The 11,971-nt window shown below is 42.2% G+C and overlaps 1 protein-coding gene across 1 annotated transcript in view; it reads right to left on the bottom strand.

The window, feature by feature from the left end:
* Positions 1-11,145, bottom strand: part of Exoc1l (exocyst complex component 1 like) — a 17,326-nt gene extending 6,181 nt beyond the window's left edge. Inside the window, exons 1-2 of the mRNA XM_005359396.3 lie at positions 10,840-11,145; positions 739-869 (exon numbers count right to left, since the gene is read on the bottom strand). Of these exons, the coding sequence (XP_005359453.1) occupies positions 739-869; positions 10,840-10,960 (252 nt within the window). The 5' untranslated portion in view covers positions 10,961-11,145. The remainder of the gene's footprint in view (positions 1-738; positions 870-10,839) is intronic.
* Positions 11,146-11,971: the final 826 nt, after the last annotated feature.

The following is an 11,971-nucleotide window of genomic DNA, read 5'->3' as shown; positions in this document are numbered from 1 at the left end:
GTCTACAATTCTTAAAGTCTATTTCATATATAAATTTACACACATATATGTATAATTATATATAAAAGCTAAGGTTTAACATTTTGTGTTGGGTGCAAACTAATCTAACTTTGTGGACATGCCATAATATGTTTAATCAGTTTCTAAGTACTCAACATTTAGGTAAAGCATATTTTCATAAAATGTGAGTACTTAGGACACAAAGCAATGACATATCTCAATTCTTTGATTGAAAGTCCTGTCAAATACACTTAGTTTTAAAAGTGCTATTTCTATGTGATCCAAAAGGTAATAATGGAGTACAAAATGGTTCAGAAAGTGACGAAGTTCAACCATTTTTGATTGGCACAGTTGATTGGCACTGAGTTGATGGCACCATCAAATGCTATGACTGAGAGAATAAAGGAATCCCAAAACTTAACCTGGGTTAGAGAGGGTGGCCATGGAAAATATCTGTTGGAGAAAGTTGCTTTTAAAGTTGCAGGACTGAGTGGTAGATTGTGTTTAAATTGTCAAGAAGAGCTTGGGAAAGATGCTTTTAGATTTCATAGACAAAAGTCAGATTCCAACTCATAAAAGCCAGTATAGATCATCCCAGGAAATTAATCCATACCACTTAAGAACAATATAATGTCATCTTAACACTTCGTACATGCCAAGAATATAAAGCAGGTCATCGAACATAACGATCGGCTGTGTATCGATCCTGCGCTACCTTCATAAAATGCTAACGCTTACGGTATCAGCTTCTTTTCCGTCAATCATCTGAAGATCATCCAAAGACCACTTCTTTGTTACTTCGTACTTTTCATCTAGACCTACTCTGTAATGCTTCACCATGATAATCTTCACTTCGTCAGTTTTGGTCACTGTAGGACAGAAAAAAACACAGACTCTTACTTCATACCTTCATTCTCCAAGTCCCATTTCAGTTTTTCTTTCTCTCCCTTTTATTTAATGGCCTTATACCCAAATTATAAGTACACTCCTAAGGCAAGTCCCGGTGTAGCTGGACTTTTGTCAACATGCCCCCAGATTTGCCCAAGACTTTAACTTTATTTTGTGACAATTGTCCGTCAGAACACTGAGCTATGTGCTTCGAACTCTGGGCTTTGTGGTGAGGCGGAAAATAGAAGATTGAGCAGAAGCAGACAGCGGAGGACAAAATGCTCACCAGAGCAAGTCAGAATCTTAGTTGGCGACCTTATGAAAAATTAAGGTACGAATAGCAAACGGCTCTGCTCCCACAACAACTCAGTACTGAAGAGTGACCACGCAAAAATGGTGACACTTCCTTCTAAAGTTGCCGTGAGACTTTGAATGCAGGTGTGCCTGTGACACAGCTTCGACTGACTTGTTTAGTAATGTTTGAGATTGTCACTGTGTGGCTCCAACTCTGGTGTTCCAAGTGTGTCACCAGCACAGACAGTCTTAATATTCTACCTTGAAAGGCATGGGAGAATCCTTCTGTACTTAATATGAACAAAACTGAAAATAGTGATTTCCTGGTCCTGAAATCATTTGTCTCTGGTCTTATTGGAATATCGAGTTGTTCTATGAAATCGTCAATGAGTCAAATACTACTCAGTATTAACGGGGTATTTGCTGTTTGCTGAGTAAATGCCATAGGGAGACAGATAAGAGACCTGGTTTCTGTCCTAACACTCAGGATTTCAGTAAGAAGGGAGACTATGCGGGGGTCATATGTACTAGGTTATTGGAAGGAGGTGGCAGGCGGGGAGGCAGGATGTCTAAACTCTTCACAACCTGGAGAGTTGTGAGCTGATTGTGTCTTCTCAGAGTGAGACTGGGATTTGTTTTGGGGGAAGATTCCTTTGGTTCTGGGAGACTTTGGCATGCTGCTGTGATTTGAATGGTTCCTCCAAGTTCTGTTGCTGGAAACTTCATCTGCACTGCAGTGATGTTGAGAGGTGAGGCCTTTCAGAGATTAGGTCAGGAGGTCAGAGCCCTCATGAATGGATCAATGGTGCCATGGCAGGGGTGGGGTAGCTTTTGCCGGAGGATGCTCCAAGTGAAAGGATGCTCGGTCTGACCTTTGCACATCTTTTTTTTTTTCCTCTCTTGTTTCCCCTCTCACACTCTTTCTCTCTCTGCCTTTTACTACAGATGATGTAACAAGAAGGCTCTCGCCAGATGTGAGCTCCTCAGTCTTGGAATCCTCATCTCCCATCGAACTCTGAGAAGTGAATCTGCTCTTTACAAATTCCTAAGTCATGAGTCGTTTGTTTAAGTAGCACAAATCACACTGAGACAGACACATGACTTTTTAGCTATGTAGATATAAAACAATACATTAGAATATAATCATAGCCATAGGTGAGAGACGTGAACAAACTATACAGAGCGGAAACGGAGGATTGCTACGTGGGCACTTCCGGGAGAGGGACAGTCTGACAGACAGAATTGACTTTCTGGCAATGAAAGCACAGTCTTACCAGGTCAAAGGAAGAGAGGGACTGCATAGATGCGGTGGACAATACGATTAGTTAGGTTTGGAAAGTTGTTAAATGTTTTAAATGGCTTTGGACTTCAAAAGAGGCAGACGCCGCTCTGGAGTTGTGGGGAATCTAGAAGTGACCAGCTGATCCCAGAGTTGACAGAGTGAGTCCAGCTTCCTAGAGAAGGGAGTCGGGGCCAGTTGACAAGTCCAGCTTAAGGGCATTGCGTCAGGTGTTCTGTGCAAGTTCCTACAGCGACACCTAGTCAGTAGTGAGCCAGGATTTAATGACGCGGTGTCCTGTGCAAGAATTTCTCTGGCAGCACAATGCGCAGGACTCCTCAGAGAAGGTCATGGAGCTGAAGGACCTTGGGGGAAGAGACAATGCTCTCAGTGGGCTCTGCTGTGCCATGTCCTGGAGTCGCATCCTGACACCGCTGCAGTGTGGTTTACAAGAGATCATTAATCTCTAGAGAATAAATGTCACTCACTGGTGTTAGGAAGGGGTTGCGAGAATAAAACAGACTCATGGAAAAACTAAAGCGCACAAATGACTCAGGAGAGTGCCCAATAGACATCCATGGTTGTTGGTAGCCTCAGAATGGTGTGTGGATGGTTAAAAAAAAATTGGCAAATTGAAGTAAAGTTTCAGGTTAGGTTTTGATGATGCATGGTGGGAACCAAACAATGTTGGTGAATCCAAATGGAAAGGGGGTGGGGGTGGGCCAGACGGTGGAATAAATGTGATGTACAGGTGCAGTATCTGCCACTTACCTCAGCAGGGACTGAGATGGAAGTTTCATAGTCTTGGAATGATTTGGGGCTTGTGTCTGTGGGATGATTTTCAAGGTAAGACTCAAGGCAACATTTTCAGGGGAAAGAAGTGAGAGAGAAAAGATGATAGCTAAGAGGCTGGAGGAGAAAGGAAGAGGCAGGCCCGACAGCATCATGCCATGGAAATCAGCCAATGAGAATAGCTCAGAGCTTGAGGACACTCCTGTGGAGTCACTGAGCTGAGACAGAGAGGCAAGGGTCTGCATCTGACTTGAGGAAGATCACTGACTCCTGCCCTGAAGGCTGTTTCTATGTGGTGACTGGAGAAGGCAGCTTGCACTAACATGCAAGGACTCCATGCACTAACACAGATTCCACGTATGTGGTGTGCTGGCCCCTGGACAGTAGCACAAATAATAACAACTCAGAGACAGAGATTGGGGTTCAACCTGAAGGTCAGAAAAGCAAACAGCCAGCCACTGGCTCTTACCTCTACCTCAGTCCGAAATGGTAAGCCTGCCTCCAGGAATCTCAGGATGAGACAGTGTGTGAGAGCTGTCTCCTCCCATCTTTTATTCCTCTCTAGGGCTGGGATTAAAGATGTACACCACTGGAATAAAAGGCATGCACCACCAGGTTTCTATGGCAACTAGTGTGGCTACTGGGAATAAAGGTGTGTGTTACCACTGCCTGGTCTGTAAGGCTGACCAGTGGGGCGATTTTACTCTCTGATCTTTAGGCAAGATTTATTCATTAAAATACAAATGAAATATCACTACACTGGGCCAGGTAAGATTTTAAAAGCTGGTAGGAGGAGAGGTTAAAGGGTATGGTGTACACCACACACTCGAGGAGAAGGGAGGACATATTTGGGGACAGAGGAAGTAATTGGGGGCATGTCTGGATAAGACACCAATTATAGGTCTTAACTTGGGGTCAGTGAAAGCAGAGACTCTGGGATCTTCCTGACATTGTGAGAAGTTGGTGTATTTAAACACTTCTATATTTCTCTGGCTCCAAAGAAGATCCAAGCGCATGGGCCTACCTGTTAGCCTTGGGAAGATGCACACACAAGACAAGGACGGTGGGCTGAAGGGGAAGGTTTTGTAGCTTCTACGAGGAGGCAGTGTGCTTGTCTAGTTAGAAGATCCTCCTCAGGATCAGGACTGTTATTGCCCCAGCTTGCTGTCTCAGTAGCAGCAGAGGGGCCGAGAAGTGACAGGGGTAAAGAGATTTGGAGAGATAACTGGACATCATATGGAAGTATGATTTTCAGGGAGCAAATCTCATGGCATCGTCTACAAGTTATGAAAGCCTGCTGATTGACTGTGGAGCCACTCACCCCCTCTTCATTAAGCCCATAAATATTTAAATGTCCCCTGTGAATCCAGCACAGTGCTAGGAATTGAAAAAAATTAATGAATTCCCATAAGGCCCCATTCCTGCTCTCACTGTGGCTGCAGAGAGTGGAAGCTTCGAAAGAAAATCTGCAAAGGGTGTCGTGAGCAGTGTGTGAATGAGGCCCTGTTGGATGAGGGCCAAGGAAGAGGGGCGTGGCCAGGACAATAGAGGAGGGGCATGGCCATCTCTCTGACTGCAGGAAATAAGGCTCAGAGAGGGATGAACCCGAATTGTCAAAGGCAACAGAACTTACTAGAATGAAGAAAGGGATAAAGGCAATTTTAGCAATGCATGGGTGCAGAGGCACAAAACATCCGCCATTTTTTGAGTCATGGCAAGTATTTGGTATTGTTGGCATGAAGCAAGAAGGTGAACAGGAAGAAGGGTAGGGAGGCGTTTGCTCCTGCAAGGACTGGAATAGGTTCGGACATTATTCTGAAAACTGTGTACACACGGGGTGCCACTGGAAGGGATTAGATAAATGGAGAGGCCATGATTTGCATAAAGGATGGGCTGGCGGTAGGGAGAGGAGAAAAGATGTTAAGAAGATAATCCCTACCAGTGGCCAAATTTTCTTACGATAGTGGTCATTTCCCCCTTCGTACGAGACTCAGACAGCATAAGGACGTGCCTGGAAGCTAAGCTTGTGCAAGATGGCGTGGCGCAGAGGGAGTTCAGCCTCCTTCATTTGACAAAATGACAGCCTACTTTAGTGCTAAGGACTTTCCAAGCGTTCTCTTCAGCCACGAGCCAAAGGAGTCTGCTGAGGCTGGAGTTGACCCAATCCCTGATTTCCGCGTTTGGGCTTGGCTGCCAGCTGGAATTAAGTGGCTGCCTCCACATTAATGCAGTTGGAAAATGGAAACTTGTCACATTGTCTTAAGAGCCCAAATGTGTTTTATAAAGTGTGAATGTTAGCGAGTTGTTTTCTCTTACTCAGAGGATCCGGTTTGTTACTGTGATTTAGGGGTGATATCTATGGATATGGTTTGTAACTGTGGTTTAGGGATGATATCTACAGATGTGGTTTGTAACTACAGTTTAGGGGAGATAGCGATGGTTTAGGGGTGATATCAACAGTTCTGGGGAGCTGCAGAAGAAGCCTGTTCTGGATTTAAGATTTTATTCCATTTTCCCAGGTTTTACATTTCAGTGGATATTTTCAGAATTCCAATTTTTATAACCATCACTATTTCAATTTTAAAGGAAGCTTTGTCTTTAAGAAATCCCCATCACCTTTTAAAAAAACATCAACATTTAGGAAGCTAATGGAAAGAGAACTGGCCACTGGCCAATTGGTTTGAAAAAAATTAGTCAAGATTGAGGAAATGTGAAACTCACAATTAAGTCTCCCAGAAATGCATTAAATAAATAGATGCTTCTTTCGTTTTGTAATCTGGTGTTATGTAATGGTTTTCATCATTTAAATTAAATCACAGAAGAAGTCATCATGAAATACTTTTAAAAGCCTCAGTGAAATGTCACACTCGATTGCTAATGCCCTGTGGTTGTTGAGAAGGCTACGGCTGATTTCACCAAAATCATATTTTCAAATAAAAATTTTCTAGAAATGTCTTTATAAAATCCATTTCAGGCTGCATCATGAGTCTTTAAAATAGCAAAATGATTGGCTTTAAACAGGTTAGGGCTTGCGTTATTGGTGAACTTACAGAAATACAGGACGTGGAAAAGAAAGAAGCTGGTTTTTGTGGAAACGGAAGAATCAAAGGAGCAAAACTGCCAGCCAGTGAGGTTTATCCCAGGTTTGTTTGATCAGCTCCATGCTAGAATATTCTTAGTCTACCACTGAAAGCAACGTGGTAGAAAGGCTAAGCACACATGGACCTGGCTTTCAAGCCTCCCTTTGTCATCTACTGGTTGGTGATCTTGGGCAACTGCACTCTGACTTCATTGTCTGTATGAAGTGACAAATGAGCCAACATACACGAAATTCTTGAAGTATCTGCACACACGAGCTAAGAGATGCAGCTATGATCAGTTAGAGTGTGGAGATGTGGAAGGAAGTTTGGGTTGAGAATGAGAATCTGTAACCTTAGGTTAATCACTTAACTTCTCGTGAGTGTCGTTTCGTCTGTAAAGCATCTCATCTGCACAAAGTCGAAAATGGAGAATTCACGGAAATGGCATTAAGTGAACTCAAGTCTGACTCTGAGCAGGCAGACCTCACGGCCCTCCCCGTCATCTCAGCTACGAGGCTTCCCCCTAATAAAGAAAGTGATTAAGCAGTTTCCCTTCTTCAAAACTTTATAGTTTTTGTGCTGGTTACACGTGGTGCAGCATAAAAATGTGGCTGATGGCAAAAATGTAAAACCCTCCATGAAGTCCACGGCTTCAGGGTGGTAACTCTTACTGTACTGAAGTTCACCGAGACGCATAGTTTCACAGAGACTGTGGCAGCAGGCACAGGACCTAGACAGGCTCGAGCTTGATGGGGTCTTAGCAGCTGGAAGTGAAGCAGACAGGGGTCCCACTCCTAACTGAGAAGCTATTTGCAATCGATACCAGATGGTAAAAGGAAAATCAGTTTTATCCAGTGGAGTCTCACGGGTGTACAACCACGCTCCAGGGCAGGCCCAGGAGGAGTAAGGCCAACCAAAAATGAACTCAATGGTATTTTTGTGGACTTTTTGGTATGTTTTTGCATTTTTTGTCTTGTTGGTCTTTTGCTTATTTGTTTTGATTTTCTTTTTTTGTTGTTTCTTTTCTTTTTTTTTTAAGGAGGGAGAGGAGAGGAGAACGGGAGGGAGAGAGAATGTGAGGAGAGAGAACATTAAGTTGAGTGGGGAGGGACCCGGAGAGGAGCTGGGAGGAGCTGGGGTAGTGGAAAACATGATCAAAAGATATTGTACTGAAAACAACTTTTAATTAAAAAAGAAAGAAATATAAAAATGCATAGATCAGGACTAGTCAAGTATTTGAGTGGGCTCCTTAAACTAGTTGCATGCTGTTTTTATTTGTGAGTTCAATACAACTAAGTAATTTTTATTAAAAAATACCATGAATCAAAAATGTTTTCCTAAAAGTATAAGAACACTTAAAATAATCTATATATGAGTATATGCATAATTTTAAAAGCAACAGAGTATATCAAGTTTTTATTATATATTTTATTTTTATTATACAGATGTATTTACAACATATTTATATATATACAATCCAGTATATATGTATATATATAGACATTAAATATTTTTCTATATGTTTTGAAACTCTAAGCTACCTCTTTCAAGGCTCTACTTTTACTTGCTTAGAATATAAACTATCATTAATAAAAATTGAGAAGGGAGAATTGTAGGGGAGCACTTTAGAGGTGTTTAAATTTTTTATGAGTTCTTTGAGAATGTTATATAACATAATTTGATCACATTTACCCCCATCCAACTCTTCCCAGATTCATCTCCCACCTTACCTACCCACTCAACTTTGAGTCCCTCCACTCTTTTTTAAACGATTAAGTTTAATTTGTCATATGCTCTTGGGCATATGGTCGTCAACAGGAGCATGGCCAACCCACCAAGAGCTACACCCTTAAATGGAACTGTCTCCCCTTCTCCCAGCAGCTGCCGGTTGCCAATGGCTCCTGGGCTAGGGAAGGAATTCCTAGCCACCTCCCCACACCATGATGGGATTTTATCTAGCTTGAGCTTTACGCAGACATACAGTCATAACCACTGTGAGTTCATAGAGCAACTACCCTGTTTTTATTTCTATTTCAGAGATGTGAGCAACAAGGCCATGAAGGATCACTATCTTATGCCCAACTTCAGAGCTGACAGGCAATAAATCAGGGTCGGATTTCCCAATATGGTCTGTGTCAAGAATTTCCAGGTCTGTCCCACCATGCCCTTTTACTTCCTATTCAGTTTTGGCTAATGCTACAACACAGGTTTTCAAACTCTTCACTTTACATGTGTGACTTATTTTTTCCTCGCTCCTGCAGGAAACAGAGCTTCTCCCTACACTGGAAGACACAGCTTTGAACTGCCAGGAAGAGTGGTGCTGTGTGATGGGATAAACTGGTCCCCAGGGAGAAGACACCGTGCAAAGCCTGAGATGCAAAGGAAGGAGGTTCCAGGGGCTGCCCGATGTACTTTGTAGCTAACTTCCCACAGGGACATTGAGTGTATGGTGTCTTATTCTGATGTCAGCCTTTGAATCATCAAGATGGAATAGAAAACAATCCTAGTTTTGGGACCACTACAAAGGATGGACTCTGCTCAGATAAGAAGGAAGTTCAATCATGGTTAAATGTATTATCTTTAATCAGAAAAAATGCAATGGAATATGACTACTCTGGACTAATGGGTCTCATAAGCAGGAACCACAAGATGAAAGGGTTAAAGAGGATGAAGGGGAAATTTTGCGACCCTACTCCCTGAAGGTAGACAGTGCTTGAAGTATGGAGCCACCCACTTCAACAAGTATCCAGTGACTTGCTTGATTCCTGTCAATAGATGTTTTCCAGGTGAAGTATTTTCACTCTCTTGGCACTGTCGAGAATCATTTAAACTGCTGTTTGGTTGAAATGTTTTTGTAACGGTTGTTTAAAATAAGTGTTAAATTTTGGGAAAGTTCTCCCAATGGACATGAAGTATAGCTATGAAAATGAGGAACTAATAAGGCTTTTTGTATGTGTGTGTTAACTTTAGGTGGAATATCCTGAAATCATTTCTTCCTCACCTTGAGAGGAGCTTGATTTCAGAATCCCTGAATAAATACTTTACAAATGTTTAATTATATAATATCAAGCTTAGTTAATTATATAATTATTAAAGGGAGCCCCTAAGATATGTTTGGCAAATTAGATTTTATAACTTACCATGACTATTCTAATTTTAAAACTTTTTATTTTAAAATACTGCCAGTATGAGAAGCTACTTTTATAAAGCAAGAGTCATAATAGGTAAAAAAATTATTATATTTTATATTAGAATAGACATCCTCTTTTAGCATAGTGAGTAAAAATACCTTTTGATTCAGTGACTGGGTGGATGAGAAGACAATGTGATCTATTATGTAGTTTTAATTTCTCTTTTTACATAGCCTAATTGATTTTATGAACGGATTAAGTCTCTTACATTTGTTGACATGCCAATCCCCCATATTTCAGATGTGTAGTAAAATAAGCTTAGGCATTAGATAAGTATTACTATTCTTGTTGTTGGATAATTTCTTCTATATTTATTAAAAATTGTAACCTTCTAAAGAATTCTTAGACCTTTCTTCAAAGATGCTTGGCTTCCTCTCAGTTTAGAACGCTCTTAAAGACCAGTTGTCAGGAGGACAGAGGTAATGAGCTGTGTGATAATGGGCGTTTGCCTTAAAGAGGAATATCTGCAAGTAGCCCTAGGATTGCTGAGCTCTTTACTCCTAAGCCTGCGAAGGGGACGGAGAGGCTTGGGCCAGGAAAAGAGAGAGCTGCATGCCAAATTCAATAATGAGATAATGACACAAACATTTCTACATAAATTCATAAAAAGCTTGGAACATCATAATGAATGAAAAAGCCAGTGCACAGACAATTTTCTTATATTTTGGTAACAGAAAGGAAATACTTATTTTACTAAGTTCTTTATATGTCAGATCTCTACATTAGGGATTGTGCTCTCCTCCCTAAAGTTCTGTCTTCTTGAGCTAATATCTACTATTAAAGTATTGGTATTGTTTTTCTGTAAGAGAATGTTTCTAAAGAGGATTTCTTTCTTCAAATTAACCACCAGGAAGTATCAATAGGTCCTTGGAGGAAAAGTCTGAGGTTCCATTTTTGTTCTATACAGAAAGGCATTGGGAATGGCTATATAACTGGGTTCTGTGATGCATTTAATCATATTCAGAATGCTGCTGGATTTTTTTTAAGTGAGCCTTTATACAACAAAATTGTATGCTGTGAAGCAAATAGGGTGAGAGACTGGAGAAAAAAAAATCAAACCAAGAGAAGTACAGATCCAATTTCACTTCTGAACCATTAATGTTGTCTAATGTCTAATACATTTTTTTTTGGGAGGGGGAGCTCCTTAACGCTCTAAAAGTCCGTAGAATATACTTTCCTTAACCTGGCTACTTAAACTCTCAAGACGCTCCATGCATGCCTGAGCTGGATAGGAAGACAGACAACGCTTCCCTATACCCCGTATTTACCTGTGAGTTCTTTGCATTTTGAAACGATACGAGAAAGCGCTGCTTACCTGACACACAGAGGTAATACCTGTCCTGGACCGAGAACTCGATCTCAATAAACTCGCAGAGATTCTGCGCCAGCGGCTTGAACAGTTTTTTCTCCAAGTCTTCCTTCACCAGCGATGACATCTCGGGTTCCCCCTGGCTCAGGCTTTCCTTGCGGCGGCTGCTGCTTGTTGCAGCTTAAGTCTCCTTTGGGTGTGCAAGCCCCGGGGTTCTCTCTCTAACCCTTCTTATTCAGAGCGAAAGGCCCAGCTCCCGACAGTGGGTGCCTGCTCAGTGGCAGCCCCACCTCAGCAGCCCCAATCCAGTATTTATTAACCCCCTCTGCATCTTCAGCATCGGGCCTGCTGCAAGCTGCTCTCGGGGAGCTCTGGGCTGGCTTGCTGATGGGGGAGCATATTGATGAACTCTGACAGATGGCCACAGGTCTACTTGTGGAGCCTCCGGGTCGGCAGCCTTTCCCCTTGCACGGCAGCACTATGCAGAGAAAGACCACGGCTTCAGCTTGAAGCCATTATATAAATCAGCTGTCTGGCGCTATTGATTCAGATCATCTTCCATTAAGAACTTCGCTTTCACTGCGCAGAAAAAAAGGCACCCGTGTTTACTGCTAAAGCTTCCAACAGGTCTCTCTCCTCGCCCCTGCGATGCACACAAGCTCTTGCTTCCAAGAGTTTGCACCAATTCCTTGGCCTAAAGTATTCTTAAGATGGCCGTTTCTATGGGCCCACTTTAATTCTATGTGTGTCTCCACCCAAATGAAAACCTGTTAGGCACCTGCTAGAGGGAAGCATTCATTATTTGTTTCTCAGGAGGATGAATTTTCTCCTCTCAAGGAACTTATGGTCTAATAGAGGAGAGGGACACCAAATAAGCATTTGGCCCACGCAAGTGATAACACGGCACACAAGAGAAGGGAAAACTTGGGAGGAAGAGTATATGAGGTGTCTTAATCATGGTCCTATCGCTGCGAAGAGATGCCATGGCCAAAGGAATTAATAAAAGAAGACATTTAACTGGGGACTTGCTTGCTGTTTCAGGGGGTGAGCCCATACCAACCTGACAGGGAGTGTGGCAGCAGGCCGGGCACAGAGCTGGATCAGTAGCTGAGAACTTACATCCTGATCCCCAGGCAGG

The sequence above is a fragment of the Microtus ochrogaster genome, linkage group LG1 (genome assembly GCF_000317375.1).
Source record: "Microtus ochrogaster isolate Prairie Vole_2 linkage group LG1, MicOch1.0, whole genome shotgun sequence".
Taxonomy (NCBI): Eukaryota; Metazoa; Chordata; class Mammalia; order Rodentia; family Cricetidae; genus Microtus; species Microtus ochrogaster.
Note: the sequence above shows the minus strand (reverse complement) of the source record. Positions and strands in the feature narration are given on the sequence as shown.